This window comes from Monodon monoceros, unplaced genomic scaffold (assembly GCF_005190385.1).
Source record: "Monodon monoceros isolate NGI ecotype Baffin Bay Population unplaced genomic scaffold, NGI_Narwhal_1 Super_Scaffold_11, whole genome shotgun sequence".
In the NCBI taxonomy this organism is placed as follows: Eukaryota; Metazoa; Chordata; class Mammalia; order Artiodactyla; family Monodontidae; genus Monodon; species Monodon monoceros.
The window spans coordinates 106,522,254-106,541,272 of NW_021703767.1; the positions used below are offsets into that span (position 1 = coordinate 106,522,254).

General features: G+C 39.4%; 1 protein-coding gene across 9 annotated transcripts in view; it reads left to right on the plus strand.

Annotated features, from left to right (window-relative positions):
• VEPH1 (ventricular zone expressed PH domain containing 1) overlaps positions 1 to 19,019 on the plus strand; it is a 278,619-nt gene that overhangs the window by 31,204 nt on the left and 228,396 nt on the right. For all 9 annotated transcript variants that reach the window (XM_029214795.1, XM_029214797.1, XM_029214798.1 and 6 more), the window contains exons 3-4: positions 2,420 to 2,635; positions 12,071 to 12,245. In XM_029214795.1, the coding sequence (XP_029070628.1) occupies positions 2,420 to 2,635; positions 12,071 to 12,245 (391 nt within the window). The remainder of the gene's footprint in view (positions 1 to 2,419; positions 2,636 to 12,070; positions 12,246 to 19,019) is intronic.

Here is a 19,019-nt window from a genome sequence, read left to right on the forward strand (position 1 = left end):
GGGGCACCCCCGGTAGGGGTGGGGAGCTGCTGGCATGAACAGAGAACCAGGCAAGACTGGCTGATCCTGAGGCCTCTGGTGGCACGGCCAGGCCTCAGCTCCAGGAGACCGCGGACTGGAACCCACCAATGGGGACTGTGTGGCAAGGTTTGTGTGTAGGTAGCACTGCTGTGGCTTTAATGGAGCAAGCCTATGACAAATACTTACGAGAGACAAAAAAAAAAAAAAAATTGAACAAGTAAACAGAAGAGACAGCCCTGAATTAGAACCTGATATACACATAAAACAATAACTAGGAAATGCATTATTCAGTGAATAATGATGGGAAAATTAGATGAGCTAATTCGTAGAAAATGAACATCTTTACTTACTTCCATAAATGCCAGATAGACTCAAGAGCTAAGTGAATGGTTAAAAGATTAATTTCTAAAATACTAAACATTAAATGTTGTTGAGTTGTTTTTTTTAATGTAGAAAAAGTACAGGTAAATTTTTAAAAAATATTTATTTATTTATTTGGCTGTGCCGGATCTTAGTTGTGGCATGCAGGATTTTCGTTACTACGTGCGGGATCTTTTAGTTGCAGCATGTGAACTCTTAGTTGTGGCATGTCAGATCTAGTTCCCTGACCAGGGATCAAACCTGGGCTCCCTGCATTGGGAGTGTGGAGTCCTGGCCACTGGACCACCAGGGAAGTCTCCAGGTAAATTTTTATTAAACCTTTGAATAAAGAAAACATGAAGTTAATAAAAAGCTATTAAAGGAATCACAAAGAAAGGGAGGGAGGGAGGGAGGAAGGAAGGAAGGAAGGAAGGAGTGCATGTAGGTGGAGATTTGTATGAGCATAGAGTACATCTGTCAAATACGTGAGAAATTGGTGAGCATGGTTTCCCCAGGGAAGGGAACTGAGGTGAAAGGGAGACTAACTTTTCAGTGTAAATCTGTTCTTTGTGTCTTTTGTATTTTTGTACCATGTCCATGTATTATCTTTTCAAAAAACTAAATAATTTAACTAACTTTAATTTCCAATTAAAAAAAGGAGAAACAATAAAGTCCCCAAAGACTGATAGATTTGGCTATCTAAAACCTTAGCATGTCAATAAGAGCAACAAAACAACTAAAAATAATGTAACATGGGGACATACTCACAACCAATATGCCAAAGGTTGACATAATATCCTTAATAGAAACAGATATTATTTCACCAAAGAAGGACCAAAAAAAAAAAAAAAAAATGAAGTCATTTAAGGAAAAATAGACATAAGATACAGTGGGCAATTCCCAAAGGAGGAAATACAAATGACAAATAAAACGTGTGAAAATATTCAACCTTACTTCTGATCAAGAAATTCCAAGGAAAACAGCAATGAGATACTGTTTTTCACCGATCAAATTAGCAAAAATTAAAAATACTCTGTTCTTGCAAAGGTACAATGGGCAGAGCTCGCTTTAACCCAACTGATGGGAGTATAAATCAGTAAGACCTTTCTGGAAAATAGTTTGGCAGTATGTATCATGAGCCTTAAAATGTTCCTGAGTTTTGTCTCAGAAATTTCCACTTCTGGTGAATCTGGACTATACATAATCTACAGCATGGAGAGGGCTTCACGCATAAGATATTTATTGCAACGTTAGTTGTAAGAGTAGAAAAAAGATCAAGCTAGAGCCTGCAGTTGGACAGGAAAGCCCCACCACTTCCTGGCTCTAATGGCACATGATGGTGCAAGAATCTAAGCTCTTCCCTGCTCTGTTTTGCGTTCAGTTTTGCCAATCCACCACACAGAGTTCACAGGCCAATTTTCCAAGTTAAAGTGATGGACCTATTTTTCACATTTAGATTTTTTGAAGGGTCATATTACCTCTCCATAAAGATCATTAGGTATTTGAGGAAGAATTAAAATAGGGGAATGGAGGGAAATTTGGTTGGGGAGAGCTACAATGGACTTGGTAGTTATTTGAATTGAAAAGGAAGAGATGAAATGATAAGTTCTGTTATGTGCAGAAAGAGAGAGAACACTCCTGAGGGGAAATTGGAGAGTAATTTGAAACATTTCACAAAAGTTGCTGAAATGTCAGAGCAAAGAATAAACCCTGACCTCTAATGAACTTAGAAACTGAAATAGCCTGAAATTTGAACCCACGTGCAAGTGAATAATTAAGCTCTTTTGGACTCTCTCTGCTCCCTGTCTGTGTATCTGTGATAGTACAAACCTGCTCCATTTTAGCACGTTTGCAAATCTGCCTAGTCCACAAAGTACCCATCTCCAAAGAAGAAGGTATTGCATTGGGCTTTACAACCTCATCCTTTAGCCGCAGTGTGGCACACCCATTTGTTAAGTGACTGAGTTCATATTTTGAAGGTCCTTCAAAGGATAACTTTCCAGAGTATTATTTAACATGAAGGTTTTCTTTCAAACAGGATTACCAAACCAATAACAATGACCAAGCAGTGGTTGAAATCTGTATCACACGAATCACAACAGCCATCAGAGAAACAGAGTCGATTGAAAAGCACGCAAAGGCCCTTGTGGGGCTCTGGGACTCCTGCCTGGAGCACAACCTGAGACCGTCCGGGAAAGATGAAGATACTCCCCACGCAAAAATCGCGTCTGATATCATGAGTTGCATTTTACAGGTACGTCAGTGTTCAGCATCATGCTATTTGAGACCGGCTTGGCAGCTTAGGTGAACACGTGGTGTCTCTGAACCGAGAGCCAATGTTTCTGTAGCATTCAGATACTGTAAAAAGACACCACCAACCATCAGTAGCTAAGCTGAGCAGGCTGGTAATTAATAAACCGAGAAGGTTGTACTGAGCCCCTACTGTATGCAAGACACACTGAGGGGAATTCAAAGTAACACCACAGCAAGCTCTGATCTATTTGGAGAGATAAGACGTGTACATATAAAAAGCTAACAGTAAAGCACTGTGTGTCCAGATCCAAATGAGGAACATTGGAAAATTCAGAAAAGGAGACCAAAGAGGGGGTGGAGTCTGAGTTGAGGGGCAGTGAACTTGGAATATGTGGAGAGAAGTGGCTAAGTCATTTTTAAGTGCATTTCTGTATGTACTGTGAATTTTCCATTATAATAATATTTGCCTGTTCTGACCATGTTTAAGTTCTTTCCTGTGGCATAAACATGAATTTGGAATTTTGGCTTAGCCATGAACTAATTATGTAAAATTTAAATGTTGGACAAGTCACATAACTTCTAAGCCACGGTTTCCTCCCTACAAAATGCAGATGAAGTGACATTGTGACAAATTTTACCAACCAGTAATGTTGATAGTTGTTTCTTTAAAAAGAATTCTTTGGTCAAATAAGTTGGGAAACACTGAATTCAGTTTTTCCCTTTTGAGCTGTCACAATGTTTCATAGCACATTAAAAGCTCTGAAAAGTCCTGCAATAAAGAAAGCTGGTTAATTGTTTAGAACAGCATTTTGCAGTCTGATCTGACCATGTAACTTCCTTCCCCATCTCACCCCAACACAGCGTTTATGAGCATCCCTCAGAACTAGTGTTCTATCGAGCATAGGTCAGGAAATTCCAGCTATGTTAAAGTGTTTAGCACTGTGTGTAGCAGCTAATATTAGCTTCCTTTCTTCTGTTTTTTCTCACAGTTGTCTGTGTTTAACTGAAGCATATTGCATTTTGTCTGCTCAGTTCCGGGACTGGTCAACTGAACAAGAGTCTCCACACACTATCATACTGTTTTTCCTTTGTCCCCAGGGTTAGAGATGGGAAGGGAGGAAATGGGAATTTCAGCGAAATTAATGGAAGATTAATGCTTTTGGATATAACAACAAAGACCTAACACACCTTTTCTTCATTGATTATTCTTCTATTTTTATCTTGAGTATTTATTAATTTTTAAATTTTATTTATTTTTTATACAATTTTTAAAGGTTACACTCCATTTATAGTTATTACAAAATATTGGCTATATTCCTGGTGTTGTACAATACATCCTTGAGCCTATCTTTCACTCAATAGTTTATACATCCCACTCCCCTACCCCTATGTCGCCCCTCCTCCCCTCCACTGGCAACCACTAGTTTGTTGATTATTCTTGACTATGTTATTGAAATACATCAGAAACCTAGATTATTTCACTCCAAAGTGCCACTCCACAGACATTCAGACAGAAACTCATAAATCAGCCCGATTCTCCAGCTCCCCCTGTGATTTCAAAACCACTGGTCTAGATTCCAGCAGCACTGTCCAACAGAAATACGATGCAAGCTACAAACATTAGCCACATATGGAATTTAAAATTTTCTAATAGCCATATTAAAAAGAGGTGAAAACAGACGAAATTGATTTGATATTATATTTTCCTTAACCCAATATATCCAAAACGTTATTATTTCAACATGTAATAAGTATAAAAATTAATGAGATGTTTTACTTGTTTTGTATACTAAGTCTCATAAATCCATTGTGTGTGTTAGCATATCTTACTTTGCACTGGTCACGATTCAGGGGCTTAGTAGGTTCATTCGGCTCCTGTGTTGGTACAGTTCTAGAGAGTCTGGAAGGCTTTCTGGATGGAGATCGAATTTGAAAGGGTTATGAGCAATTATTGGGAATTTTACCAGGTAGGAAAAGTGGAGTGAGAGAACATTCCAAGTAGACAAAACAGATTGTACAAAAGTCCAAATTTGTGAAATGAGACCCAGATCAGAGAACTAAGCAGGCTGACCTTCCAAAATGCCCCAAAGTCTAACATAAAGGGGTGTTTCATTCTGGCTAAGGCATTATGTCTCCTACTTTAAAAAGGGGATGGTGGGGAGCAAATAAAAACGTGAAACTCACTGCTGATCAAGAAGAATGAGTTTGTAAGATTGTTGAGAGCAGGGCCCTGAGGACAAGCACTGACATTTTGGGAAAGGACAGAGAAAAGGGCTAAGGGTTAGGCGTCTTGGTTGAGAGGGACAAGTGAGTCACAGGAGTGGGAGATTCTAGCCTGTAGGGCCAGTGTGGTCACAGGGCGTCCATTGTGTGCCCTCTGAGCAGGCAGAAGGTGTAATAATGGAAGATGGAAAGCCCTAAATGTAAACTTGCCTTTTTCAGAGCAAAGTGCAGCAATTTGTCCAGGCTACCCCTAGGGGTGTGGTCCCAGAAAGTCATTTCCCACGAACCAAAGGCAAGCCTGTGGTTGCAGCTTTGGCATTTAGCTTTCAATCAGATTTTAAGGGGAACATTTTGGCCTGCGGTAAATATTGAAAAGAAGATTTTGTCCTACTTGTAAAATAGGTTCTTGTGGGAAACATGTAGAAATCCAGATGACTCATATTCTGTTTTGTTTTTTCAGGAAAATAAAACAATAGGTCAACTTTAAAGTCAACCACTTAACATTTTTAGCTACACACACACAAAGATTCCCTCTCCGCCCACCTTACCTCCCAAGATAAGCAATCCCAGCCTCACACAACCTGATCAAGCAAGGGCCCACCAGTTCTTCTGCCCGTATTCTTAAACATTTTTTTTTCTGGCCACTTTGCTGTCATTTGAAGCTAAATATGTTCACACACACACAAGAAAAAACCTTTTTTTTTTCCTAAATTTCCTTTTTCAACCTACACTCAAACCTACTTCAGATGACCATTCCTATTCTACTTTTATATTTTTTTTTTTTTTTTTTTTTGCGGTACGCGGGCTTCTTACTGCCGCGGCCTCTCCTGCCATGGAGCACAGGCTCCGGACGCGCAGGCCCAGCGGCCACGGCCCATGGGCCCAGCCGCTCCGCGGCACGCGGGATCCTCCCGGACCGGGGCACGAACCCGCATCCCCCGCATCAGCAGGCGGACCCCCAACCACTGCACCACCAGGGAAGCCCCCTATTCTACTTTTAATAATTAGTGGTTATACTGCTTTCTTTTCTTGGTCCTAACTGTATGAACTTGCAACATTTACCTCAAAATAGTTGTAAAATTTTCAGAATTCACCTTCTATACCTTCCTCAGTGCAGAATCTGTACATGTATGAGGCATGCACTTGTGAGTTCTGGTTTCTTTTGTGGTGGGTGATACTATCCTGCCATCCCACCCTGTGTCCTTAGACATCTGTAAAATGAAGGATGAATCAGGTGAGCTCTCAGATCACCTCCTAGTCTGAAATTCTGACTCCCTTAGGAGATGCTGAGAGGTAGAAGAGCAAAAGGCTTTAGAGCTTGAGGGCCTTAGAATCAGATACTCTTGGCCTCGTATCAGTGAGAGATTGGCAAATTATTTCGTCTCTCCAAGCCTCTGTTCTGCCATCTGTAAAATGGGCATAACAATACTTGCTGCTCACGAAGAACAATTTTATTATAAAAGCAATCTCCATTTGTGATCCAGCCACTATCTGGAAGTACCTATTTCAAACCACAGCTTCCTCTGACCAGGGTTCTATATGGAGTTGGCCAATGCTTCTTTGTTTGCCTGTAGAAAAATCCTGAAAGAGTAGATACCCCTCTCCCCCTCCACAAAGCATATTACATTCTAGGATAAATCCAAACCTGAAGAGGGTTGAAGAAAATACACATGCACCTCAAGGGGGTTGTAATTACTGACATAACTGATGGGCTAGAATGAAATTCTAGAGAACTGACAGACCAACCATCATGATGTTGAGAGCCAATGCTTGGTTTTCTCCTCAGTACAAGTTACAGTGGTTTCAGCCTCTTCCCCAACCAACCAAATCGCTTAGCAGAGCTAATGCCAAGTAAGCTCTGGCTTTTATCTCTTCCTCCACATCTTCTCACACTGTTGATGATCATTTGAAGAGGGAGATAGCCAAAGCAGGGAGGAGGGAAGAATGAAATAGCCACCAAATTCACTGTGGGAAAATCCAAAAGTATCTGTTTTTCCTTCTTTATAGAAGGAACCCCCACTATCCATTCACCTTGATTCCACGCTTCAGTTTTCTTATTTCCTCTTCCCCAGTTAATGCTGCATGAAGATTCAAAATCTGTCCCTGGCTGGCATGCAAAATGCCTTAGGCAATGTTGAGAGCATTTCCTTTTCAGCTCTCAGAGGCAGGACTGGTCATGTTCATCTAGAAGTTTATTCAATAGGCAATCCCAGCTCTACCATTTACTGGCAGGGTGATCTTGGGCATTTCATCTTTCTGTGCCCTAATTTCCTCATCTATAAAATGAAGGTAAGAGTAGCTGCCTCATGAGTTTGTTGTGAGGATTAGATGGATAGACATTAAAAAATAGACATAAAATATTTAAGACACAGGAAGTGCAGTATGAGGATTAGCTCTGGTTGGTATTGTCCTCATTATCATCACCTGCAGGAAACTCTAAAATAGCAGCAACACTTTGTCATTTAATTATTTATTTTAGCCATCGTTCATTGCCTGTCTCCCCCTAGCCAAAATAGAAGCTTAGTTTTATTCACTGATATGGTCCCATCACCTAGAACAGTGAATGGCACATAGTAGGTGCTCAAGATAATATTTCCTGAATGAATTAATCAATGGACAAATGAACACATGAGTAGCTCAGGAGACCTGACTGCCCTCTGGCTTTTGTACTAGCCGTGCTTCACCCCAGAGTGGGCCCCAGTACCATTTCCTCACTTAATGCTGCATAAGACAGGGGCATGAAATGGGAGGAGATTGGGACACCCCCCTACCCCCCAGGTTCCTGAGACCCATTCCCTTATTGCCTGTCAGAAAATACACTGGGAAAACTTAAGTGGATGCCATTTAGATTTTATATATAGCCATGCTGCTAAGAACCAAACATTTTATATATAAATCCAAAATTTGATTATCTGATCCATGATGGGGATGAAAAACAATAAAATAACCATTTTAATATATGGCATTTAATATTTCTTGAGATTACTCTTTTACGGCTCTTAGTTGAATTCAAGGCCTGAGACCAAAGAGCTTTTTAGTTGCTATCACCTCAGATATCTATCTCTTTTACTTAGCTTTATTCTTTTCAATTATAAAACACTGGGAAACCTTCCCAAAGTGCATTTTCCAAAGGAAAATCTCCACCAGCAGCTCAAATTGGTGCTAATCTAGTCAAGAAATAGAATTCTTGGCATCTGTAGAACAAAGCCCTCTTGTTTTGTTTCTACTGCTGGATATAACTGTCCCCATGAGCAAGTCTTTATTGCTACCTTGTACTTCACTGAATTGTTCCCTGAGTGCTGAGTATTGAATTGTGCGTAAGAAGATACACATGCCATCATGCTCACATCTGCATGGAGGGGCAAGATGTAGCATAAGCTCTGGCATTAACAGTTGCTGTTAAAGTGGTTTATTTGTACGAGCACTCACAGGGGCTTTGTCTGCATGTATACCATTAGCATTCCTAGGATCCAAATAATCATAGGGATAAAATAATTTCAGGGGCCTGAGATCTACTGCATTAGCAAATCCTTTTGCTTCACCTGAGAGCAAAGCTCAGCCATTGGAAGGAGGTCCATAGGACCCATGTTTGCCCAGCCTCACCTTGGCCTACCAACCCCTCACTCATATCCTGTTGCCGTCACTAGTGCCCATGGTCTCTTGAAACACTAGGAACTGTCTAGATGCTGTTTAGAGATTGAGAGCCTTTGGTGGCAATTCCTTGGTGTTTATATGATCTATTTGCTCTTTGCTTAATGTTTCACTTCTCTTCTCATTTGAGAGATTTCCAGATGACATATGTGGGAGGAAAACAGAAAAATTGAGTGTGTTAAAGTTTTGTTTTGTTTTTTAATAATGATATTATACATTAAAAATTTTTTTAATAATTTTCACTTGGAACCACACTTCAGAGACTTCAATAGCTGCCCACTATTTTTCCCTAAGACATCTAGAATTGTTGTAAAAAAAATATGACCAAATTGGTTAAGACAGCCTGTTCTTTCATTGTTGCTGGCAAACGTTAGCTCATTCCCAAGGTTTAAAAACATTAGTTGCTGTTAATATGATTTTCACTGATCTTTTACTATGCCTGTCAGTGTTCACAATTAGTAGGAAACACTTGAGTTGTACTTCCAATGCCACCATCGTGGTTTCTCAAAACGTTACAGGTAAATATGCTTAGAGACATTTTCCTCCAATGGAAGGCGTATACTTCTCTAGCTGCAAGTTGTTTTGGCTAAAGACAGAAAAGATAAAGTAACTGGGGCATGATATTCTTTGTTGGAAAGCTCTAAGAAGAATTGTGTGATTGTGTTCCACTCTCAAAACTACAGCTTTGGCAGCCATGACAGGGACAAAGATATGTCATGTAAAAGGTAAACTAGCAAAAATCTACACACTATGGAGAGATTGGGGCAACCCAAGAAAATTGATAGATGAGACGGAAGCGTTTGGGAAATACTCTGTTCAAATTGGGGTATAACTTAAATGTAACCTTAAGGGAGCGGGCATAGAATAAGATTATAACAGAGAAAATCGACAAATCATTCGGGCTTCCTAAACACCACATGTCTGAAGTGCATGTCAACAAAAAGAGGATGCTCAGTATGGGGTCATTATTTTGACACATTTCCTCAGCACTGTCTGGGGGGGGCGGTGAAGGGTGGGTAGAGACTTAATCTGATGGAGAGGAAAGTTCCAATCACCAGACATGGGGATTGGCTGTAGGGCAGGACCGTTAGGTTTCACCATGGCCTAGATGAAATAGCCCTCAAGATATTCCTTTGCTCTGATCTGCTCTTGTGCCCATGAGTGAACATTCTGGTTAGTAATCTGGCTCCTGATTTCCTAATGGTGTGAAAGGGTGTGACCTGAAAAGACTGTCACTGTGAGAGAGTAAATTGGCATACCTGATCATGCACCAGCCTTTTGGAAATCCCTCGGTGTGAGTTTCCCTCAGTGGATGCAAACAGTTCTGTAAGGCCTGGCCAAGTACACAGGCAGACTTCTAACGCTGAAGGGTGGGGAGCAGCCAGCCTCCCAGGGATGCCTGACAGCTCATCACTCCAATAATGGCCCAGTCTAATCAGGCACAGTTAAATTACCAGGAGCGGAGACACTCTAGATAAAGCCTGATCTGAGAGAAGTCTGGCTGCAGGCCCTGGTTCTGATAGTTAGATGGTGTTAGGAACTCTAAGAAGGATAAGACAGAGACTTACTGAGTGGAACTGATACATAAACACATGATTTGTCACCAAGGAATAGGGTCAGAGCTTTCATCATGGCTGACTTCATGGTGAGACATCAACTTAGGTTGTTGAATACCTATTTTCTCTGCTCAGGAGTCAGACTGATCCTTGAATCTGAAAAATGGGTGGAACTACAGGAATGGATTATGGATTTATCAGGTCTATTTCTGTTTCTAGGGACTGGGAAGAAAAAAAGTCTAAGCATAAGAGACTTAATTGGCTCACTTAGAAAAATTTAGGGATAGAACTGGCCTCAGGCACAGCCTAATACATGGGGCTCAAATGATGCCACCAGGTTTCTCTTAACTTGTCTCAGATAGATCCATGTTGCCTTGAATCTCATACAGATTCTCTCCTACTGAGGTCACAAAATGACAGCTACTCTTGATCTTCCATTCTCAGCATTTTGAATACGACAGAAGAGAGAGAGTCTCTTTCACAGAGCCCTTGAATGGCTCCTCCATTATAATTGGGTAACTTGCCCATCCCTGAACTTATCATTTGGAAATGTGATTCTCTGGTTGGTCAACGTCTGAGTCATTTGATGGCCCATGAAGCTAAGGGTGTAAGTGCCTTCATTAGAAGTACCTGGGAGGTGGCCGTGGAAGTCCTATTTGCTAAGGAGTGTGTAACAACTCACCTGCCCAATCAACTAGCCCTGAAAATGGATGGCACTGGAAGCCATTGCTGGCAGTTGGTGACCCAAGCAAGAAGGTGGGAGCGAGCAGGCCCTTTCCCAACCCCATCACCTGCCCTTCCTTCTTCCCACCACATTGGGTTCCCAATCATAACTATCACTATAGATTTGTATTTTCTTCATTAGTTATTCAACTTGACAAATGTTTATTGAAGACCTGCCGTAAACCTAGAATCGTGGGAGGTATTAGAGGGGATAATCTATGGGTAGAAAGATAGAAGCATTTTTCACATGAACAGTCAGAGAAAAACAACCACTTTTTATTTCTAATGTAGTAATGTAAAGTTGAACAAATTGTGCACTGTGCAACTTTTGCTTTATAGTTAGCCTAAGGGGTGGGGTTGATGGTTAGAATGGTTAATGGTAGGGAAGACGTATCATTCATTTGTAAGAAAACAATTTGTATTTTCCAAATAGTATCCCCTAATTAGGTAATTGAATGCTGATGGCACTATTGTGTATGTAAGGATATTGATGTTCAGTCACAAAGTACATCAAAAAGAGAATTATTTCAGGATCCAGAATTCCTTTAGTTTTTAGCCTTACGTTCATTCATCTTTTTCCTTCCGAATCTCAGTCGAAACTTAAGTTTTTAACATACAGTCAGGAAGCAACTGATTCAACTTTCCGTAGGTTTTTTTTTCTCAAGTATAAATCTAAGTTATTCCTCTCATCAGTGACTCCTGATCACCCTAAAGATCAATTCCAAACTCCTTAGCATGGTGGCAGACCTTTCATAATTAAGCCTGTTTACCTCTCCAGTCCCCTCTCTCATCTCCTACCCCAGTTTTCCCATGTGTACCCCACATCATCCATACTGAACTATTTACAGTTCCTCAGATGCACAAGTTCTCTCACCTTTCTGCTTTCACACACGCTTTTCCTTTTGTCCACTCCTTTCCTAGCTATCTCCCAGCCATTTCCTCTTCATCCACCAGGTCTCAGGGAAGACATCACCTCCTCCAGGAAGTCTTCCTTGACACCCCCTTCAGACTGGATTAAGCGCTCCTTTTTTGCTCCCTTATCCCCCTGCACATTCCTTATCATGGCCCTCATTAGCCTATGCTATTAAACGCCAGTTTGCCTCGAAGTCTCCCTAACAAGAACAAGAGTTCCCAGAGTTCCCAAATACAAGGAAAATAAGGTGGGCCCTGTGTTTTCACAGCTGCACTCTGAGAGCTTAGCTCAATAAATATTTTTCGGATGAATGAATAAATGAATAAAGAATGAACCACTTATTATTTGTTGATTTCTTATATTTCCTCAGAATTACAACCGGCCCCCTGTGATGGCATTAGCCATCCCCATTGCAGTGAAATTCCTCCACAGAGGCAACAAGGAACTGTGCAGGAATATGTCCAACTACCTGTCCCTGGCTGCAATTACCAAGGCAGACCTCCTGGCCGATCACACAGAGGTTATAGTAAAGAGCATACTCCAAGGTATGGTGCAATGGCTGAGCTTGGGGACGTGTTTTAACAATCATTTTAAAGTATTTTCATGAAGCAGTTGTGGTTTGTGGAAAGTAAGACTTTGAGTATTGAGAGGTACGTTAGATTCTCTGCTTTGCCACTAGGTGGCTGGGGAACATGGATAAGGTTACTTGAGCTGGCTGAGTCAGGGTCTCTTCACCAGGCAGATGAATTCTTTGGACTCATTAGATGAGTCGCACGCCTCCTTTCAGCTCTTCATGTCTCATTTGGAGAACTGTGTTTTCCGTGCTTCTGGTAATCTTGTCCAACTACCAACTGTGCAGAACCTGTCTGTACTAAGTGGAATGTGTCCCACTGCTGTCGGTGGCAGATGGAAAAGCTCTTCATCCTTTGTTTTCCAAAAGCACAAAATGCTAGATAAAATACACCAGAGAATGTGTAAAGACCTCTTAAATGTGAACACGATTTGGGACTGATTTATAATTGTGTTAAATACTACCATAAAGTATCAAATGAGGACATCTCTGTTAATGTTTTCATATTTGTATGAAAGAGATCAAGTTAGTGCAGTCAGAATATTCTCTTTTCTTGTATTGTTTTCCTTTGGTTTTAGATCTATCAGAAACCTTTTTTTTGTTTGTTTGTTTTTGGTTTGGGATCAAAGAGCAATATATGGTATTATTTGATAGGTACCCAAATATCCCCAGCCCTCATTAATATAAATGTCTGAGGTCCATGAGTATCTTGGCCCACATTTGACTGCCACAGGCCCACATACTCAAATGGAGCATCAGCCCTCTGGAAAGTGCTCCCAGACCAAGTATTTCTGAAAGGCCCCAGTATTCTCTTCTTGCCACAGCATAGTGTGGTGATGCCCATCTCTACCACCCTGAGCCCAGCAAACTCTGTGGACTGCTACCATGGAGGCCCCAGGAATGGACTTGCCCCACACTGTCCTGCCCGGGATGGCAGCCTCTGTCCCTTTGTGCTGTTACCCCTGAAGTTTCAGAAGCCACCAGTCCTCAGTCCACTGTGGTAGGATGGGGAAGAGAACCTGTCTTTCCCCTTCGTGTTAGACTTTGGTAGACAGCCAGAGCAAGGTTGCTTGGCTCCCAGTGTCAAAGTATGGTACTGAGTTCACAGTAGAATATGTTGTTCCATTTTATCTGAAACTCTCTCTTTCTTCCCTGGGCTCAACTATCCACCCAAGAGTCAGGCTGGTAACCAATTAGTCCACCAGTTCTCAAAATTCCTACAGCCCACCAAGGACCAGGATTTTGTTCACCATACCAGACATTCCCAAGAAGAGCTCTTAGTACCCGCCCCCAACCCTGGACATCTGACCAGCCACCCCAGTGGTCTGCCAGATGCCCAGTTTGTCTGAACCCCAACCATGACAGTGGGGTTTGGCTACAGGACTGAACTGCTAATTTCTCTTTATGCATGATCTAAATTTGCTAGAAGTCCAGGAAAGCAATTATGCTTCTTTCACCACCTTGACTACATATTTGGTACAGATTTTATAGAAATTACAAACACACACGCCACACATTTTAAATCCATGATAGTTAGACTTGCAAGTAACTGATTTATGAGGGGAAAAAATGGAATTGTCTCTTTGCACCTGCCAAGAACTTAACTCATGTATTTGTTTTGTTTTTTTGAAATGCGCTTTCAATGACAAAGAAATCTTTTGAAACGCAAAATACGCTTTCTGAATTAACTGCTAGTATTTAAAATAAATGATTTCGTTTATTTGATCTGGCACTATGAAAATCATCATAAAATAAATGAAAATTTAACCTATAAAAGGTTGGGACTAAATATTTCAGGGTCAGATTTTTAGGACTGATGTGTCTGTAAAAGTCTGCAATCACTCACATAAGCTTATTAAACTTTGAGTTGCAAAACGGAAGGGACCTTTGTGTCTCTGAGTAGTAAGTTTCCTGCTCTGCAAATCTTTGTCATATATCCCCTGCAAAACAGCCTTGGGAGGCATCATTGGGATTTCTTTTTTCTTTACATGTAGTTTTCTCCCCTTTCGATTTTCCTCTTTGATTTATATTATCCTAATCCTTATTCTCCCATTTTTCTACTTCTGCAGAAAATGCTAAAGTGTTAGAGTTATTTGATTTGATCTGTTTTTATTAGACTAGAATTGTAAAATTGTAGAATCTTAGGTTGATTCAGCTCAGTTACCCAGGCAGTACTTGAATCCCCACAAAATTGTCATCCATTCAGTGATAACAATAATAATTATAATAACAGTAATAACTACAATGGCTAGAATTTATTTCATGCTCTGTTTATGCCAAATGCTGTACTAAGCATTTTATACTGGTTAAATCATTTAATCCCCACAAGAATTCCATAACAGAAGTCCTATTATTATCCCATTTTACCAATTAGTTATAGCTTAAGTAACAGAAACCCAGGTATAAATAGCTTGATGATGATGATGAAGAAGAGGAAGAGAAGGAGAAGAAGGAGGAGGAACTCCTTACTGGCACACATGACTGAAAAATGCATGAATGTTTCAGATTTCCCATATGGATTGATTCAGGACTCAAATGTGGTCCCAAAAAGTCATTACTCGGTTCTGCTTCCTGTGGATTGGTTTCACTTTCATGTTTCATGTAATGGGCCTCTCTCATCATGAGAGCTCACATGAGCTCATATCATCATGAATACCAGTTAAGAAAAAGAAACTCCATATCCAGTCTTATTGTCCCTGTTTGACCACATGCCCATTTCTGAACCAATCCATCATTGCTGCTGGGAGATACAGTACTTCAACTGGCCGGACTAGGGTCATGAGCCACCCTCAGAGCAGGAGCTGATAGTAAACTCAGCAGAACCATATGGATGAGGAGTAGATAACCTGAAAATCCAGGACTGTAGCCAACAGTGTTGTAAATTAATACTGGGTACCAAAAAGTAGCCTTATGTAAATATTTACTTTTATCCCTTCATACTTCTTAAGAGATTCAGTTCACTTCTTTGGCATGCCAAGATCTCACTGATAATGATCCTCCATTTCAATATATCTCCAATTCTTCCAAGCTTCTTGTCATCTGTAAATTTTATGAACAGAATCACTCTATCTTCATTTTAAAACGGTAATGAAAAGGTAGACCCAATGGGGCCAGGCAAGCCTTGTGGTGTACCAGTGGCAACTAACCCCTTACCCTTGGTTGGTGTTATTCCATTGATCATATTTTTTCAGTTGTGTTATATACATGTCTATCCCTAATTCCAAACCAAATGCGTCCTTTAAGCTTAAATCAATCATGAGAGAATGTCAAATGGGGTTAAATATTTATCCCTGAAGGCTAGTTCCAAGCCAGTGTTTTACTACTTCCCATTATTAATGATTGTATATGAGTAATACTATTTACTTTTACATTAAATGTAAATATGAATTCATTTATTCAAATTGCTTAGACTCCATTTGCCTGTTTTGTGTTCTTTGAATTCTCCCAGTGAGAAGGAAATTCTGAAAGTCCCTCTTTTTGGAGAAAGGATTAAAGGCACGAGCAGAATGTTGTCTTGATTTGTATTAATACTTGAACGCTAAGGAGATAGAGAACCTGAATGTCGCTATATCTAATAAGACAATTCTGTCAGTATTTTTAAATCAACCCACCAAAAAAAAAAAAAAAAAAGCCTGTCACATTTAGTATTATATGCAAATTAGAACAAATATGCAAGGAGTAATTACAGTCTTATCTAAACTTTTTCATATAATTAAAAAAGAAGATAGGGAGGGTGGGAGGGAGATGCAAGAGGGAGGAGATATGGGGGTATATATATGTGTAACTGTATATATGCTATATATATATGTATATATGCTATATATATATATAACTGTATATATGCTATATATATGTATATATATGTATAACTGATTCACCTTGTTATAAAGCAGAAACTAACACATCATTGTAAAGCAGTTATACTCCAATAAAGATGAAAAACAAAGCATTATGGGAATGTATGGGCACAGATTTTTGTATAACAATATTAATGAAACTACAAAACAGAACCTAAAATACTGCTTTAATGAGTACGTGCACAGTACCTTGCAGGTGAATCACAGTACAGTTTCCCTTTTATTCTGCTTGCTTGGTAGTTTACACATGTTATTATATATGCCTGCCTGCACCTAGCTGTGTTGACAATAAATTAATGTGGTAATTAAAAAAAAAAAGTACATTCTCCAGCTAATTCTATAAGGCTGGTATAGCCATGATATCAATACCAAAGGACAATATAAGAAAGGAAAATATAGACCCATCCTAATTATGAACAGAGATGCACAAATCACAAAAATTTTAGCAAAGTGATTCTAGCAATGCATAAAGAATATAATAGTTAACATTCGTTGAGTTCTTACTCTGTACCAGGTACTAGTCTTTTAACTCATATAATTCTCCTAATAGCTTATGAGGGAGGAACTATTGTTATCCTCTTTTTATAAAAGTTATCCCAGGAATTCAAGGATGACAATATTCAAGATGTAATTCTCCACAGTAAAAGACTAAAAGGGAAAAAAGTCATTTGATCAGTAAAAGCATCTCATAAAATTCTGTGTCCATTCATGAAAAAAAATAAAGAATGCAACCTAGGAATTTTGGAGAACTTCCTGAAACATGAAGAGGACATAATATATATATATGTATATAACTAAGATATATATATATATATCTCCTTTCCTTTTGTAAAATTCAAAGTCTGTTCATGATTAAAAAAAAAAAAAACCTCTCAGCAAACTAGCAATAGAGGGAACATCCTTAATCTAATAAAGGATATCTGCAAAAACCTACATCTAAAATCATACTTAATGAGGAAATGTTGAATGCTTTCCCATTGAATTAAAAAGATAAGACAAGGATGTCCCTTGGGTAATTAATTTGTTTTCTGCTTAAATCATATCAGGGCAATTTAATATTTTGTAACGTCAGAACCTTTTCAGAGTGGGAGATATGTTTTTCAGTGGTCCTGAATAATTCTTCAAATTTGTTCTTTGCTATGTGAAAATGCTTTGTTAAACCTGTCCAGTACTGGAATATAAAAGCACAACCAATGCTTAGTGCAGCATGAGTTAGCGTATCTTTCACCTAGGAAGTTGACAATATTATTGGTGATCCCTAAAATGAGGATATCACAAACTGTAAGGGATTATTTGAGAGCCTATGGGGAAATCCTTTCCAAATTTTTATTTGGAACTCTGATGCAATACACACCACTACTATCAAAACTAAAAACAGTGACGTCCTTTCATCTGCATTTCTGAATCAGTGATCATAATAAGGAAATATTCCTCTCTGTCAATATGCCTTTTACACGGTCCTCTGGCACAAATCACAAGATGACCTCAAATGATTTGAAACTTAAGTAGAAAGTCTTTGGAAAGAAATGTAATCTTGTCTCAGCAAGAGTCCAGATTCCTTTCTGACTTCCTGGCAATGGCCTAGAAAAGACTGTCTAGTTAATTATGATAAATTCACCTCATTTCTTTCTCAGTGTGAGACAAAGTTCAAACCACTGATTGGTGAGCTGTCTCAGAGAAATTGAGATAGAAAATTGACCTCCCGTTTATTGTGGCAGTGATAATACGTACCAAATAGTGTGGATGTGAGGCTTAAATAGATAAAGCAGCTATACTTCGCACGGTGCCGGGCCCACAGTTCATCAGCGGTTACCATGATTCTTCTTTTTATCACCATCATCATAATCATCGTCATCGTTACTGTCATCACTGAGTGTCTGCTTTATACCAAGTCCATATTAAAATATTAAAGGCAGAATCACATCCATTTGTGTAGTTTTGTAATTTCTGGGGAGATACTTAGCCATTAAAAATTCACGATACAGTTATTCTTCAAGGAAAAGGTTTTAAGTTCACCATATTACAGGTTGTTGAGAAAGAATTTACTAATCAAATATTCTAGAAAACAGGCTGCCAAAGTAATCTCATTAAGAATATTCAACGTGAATATTAATAGATATAGGGAAATATTAAATATAATGTTATAGAAGTCAATACAAATGTGCACCAAGAAATAGAGACACGTCTTAAATCAGAAAAGAATCTCTTCTGAATCGTTAACCAAGTCTTGGATCTGATGCACGCCAGAGTTTGCACCTTCCTGACTTCACCAGCAGATGTTGCTGTGGAGTAGAATAAGGCCTGCACAGTTATAAGCATCCATGGGCCGAACTCTGAGAATAACTTACCCACGATGGAAGGGAATCTTTATATTTATTTGTTTGTATTTGTGTTTGCTTATTTTTTATTTAATCCACTGGGAACAACTTGAAAAACATTTTTATGATAACTATTTCATTTCAAAAATTATTTTAGGGTTTATAAAACATTTTTAGATACATTATCTCTTGTTGTATCATTTTCATAATGCCCCTTCAGCAAGGTAGGTAAGTCCTGTTATCCCCAGTTTTTTGGCTAATTTGAGATTCATAAAGATTAGTTAGCAGGCCTGACATTTTATAGTTAGTGGGTAATGGTACTAGGATTTGAATGTTGTGTTTTTGACCCCAAGCCCAGCAAGCTTTCTTCTATACTCCAGATTTATAAAACCGAATGCAAGGGTCAGCAATCTGAGTTTTCAAGTTCACTGAATCCAGGAATATATAAGTGAACACATACAATTACTTTGACCAAGATTTTTAACTTTTTGAGTGCCCGCCCTCCCTTCCTTCCTTCCTTCCTTCCTTCCTTCCTTCCTTCCTTCCTTCCTTCCTTCCTTCCTTCCTTCCTTC